The sequence below is a fragment of the Numida meleagris genome, unplaced genomic scaffold (genome assembly GCF_002078875.1).
Source record: "Numida meleagris isolate 19003 breed g44 Domestic line unplaced genomic scaffold, NumMel1.0 unplaced_Scaffold1029, whole genome shotgun sequence".
Taxonomy (NCBI): Eukaryota; Metazoa; Chordata; class Aves; order Galliformes; family Numididae; genus Numida; species Numida meleagris.
Window position 1 is genome coordinate 11,819 of NW_018362816.1, and position 1,215 is coordinate 13,033.

Consider the following 1,215-nt stretch of genomic DNA (forward strand, 5'->3'; position numbering starts at 1 on the left):
CGGGCTCACCGCTCCAGCTGCAGCTCCTCGTCGTAGGGCGGCGGGCGCGGCCCCGGGCGGGTGTTGGTCAGCGCTTCCCAGACGGTCACCTGCGGGGGGGGGGCGTGGCCTCGAGGTGGGGGCGTGGCCTCGAGGTGGGGGGCGTGGCCTCGAGGTGGGCGTGGTCCCTCACCTGGTCGGTCTCGGTGCCGGCGTCCAGCAGGCTCTGCTGGATGGCGAACTGCAGCAGGTCGTCGTCTTCGTCCCTCAGCGGCTCGCTGCGCCCCGCGCCCAGCACCGTGTATCCCGGAGGCACCTCGAAAACCGCCGGCTCCACCTCGCACGGGAACGGCCAACCTGCAGCACCGCACCGCTGGGCACCCCCAGCAGCTCGCCCCGGCGGGGGGGACAGATAGACGGACATGCATCCCCCCGTCTCTATTTCTGTCCTCACCCCATCCCATTCCCACCTCCGCCCCCATTCATAGCATCCAATCCCCACCCCCATCCCATCCCCCCCCCCCCCCCCCCCCCCCCGGCCCCCCAGCCCCGCTCACCCCTCGTGCGGGAAGTCCACGCCCAGCAGCGCCGTCTGTCCCTCGGCGCCCACCTCGTCCGGCCGCACCACCAGCAGGTACCGCACCCGCTGTGGCCGCGTTGACTCCAGCCTCACTGCCTGAGGAAGGGGCCTGAGTGCAGGTCCCCCCTCCCCCCGGGGCTGCTTGGTCCCCAGGCACAGACACGGGCTGGGCCAGGCTGGATCCCAGCACACCCCCATCCCTATCTCCATCCCGCTGCGCATCCATCCATCCCATCCCACGCTTGTCTCTGTGGCCACCTCACCCCCATTGCCACCCCTATCGCCACCTTGCTCCCCATCCCCACTCCAGTCCCATCCCCATCCCGTTCCCATCTCCATCAGCGCACGTATCCTCATCCCATCCTATCCCTGTCGCCATCCCCAACCCGTCCGCGTCCTCATCCCGCACCTCCCCGACCCGATCCCCATCCACTCTCACGGCCATCCCCAGCCCACCCGGTGGCGGTGGAGCCCCCACCAGCTGGATGGCGTCCTGGGCTCTCAGCAGCTGCATCATGAGCTGGAGGTGCCGCTCCTGCTGCCCGGGGGTCACGGCCGGGGGCGGCCCGGCGGCCGGCGGCTCCTCGGCGGGCAGCAACAGGGCCGCCCCCCGGACCAGCGCGAAGCTCTGCCTGGGGCAGGAGGGCTGTGAGCGG

General features: G+C 71.7%; 1 protein-coding gene across 1 annotated transcript in view; it reads right to left on the reverse strand.

The window, feature by feature from the left end:
* Nucleotides 1–1,209, reverse strand: part of LOC110390426 (protein phosphatase Slingshot homolog 3-like) — a gene marked incomplete in the record, with an annotated part of 12,623 nt that extends 11,414 nt beyond the window's left edge. The window contains 1 exon segment of the mRNA XM_021381739.1: nt 537–1,209. Within this exon segment, the coding sequence (XP_021237414.1) occupies nt 537–916 (380 nt within the window).
* Nucleotides 1,210–1,215: the final 6 nt, after the last annotated feature.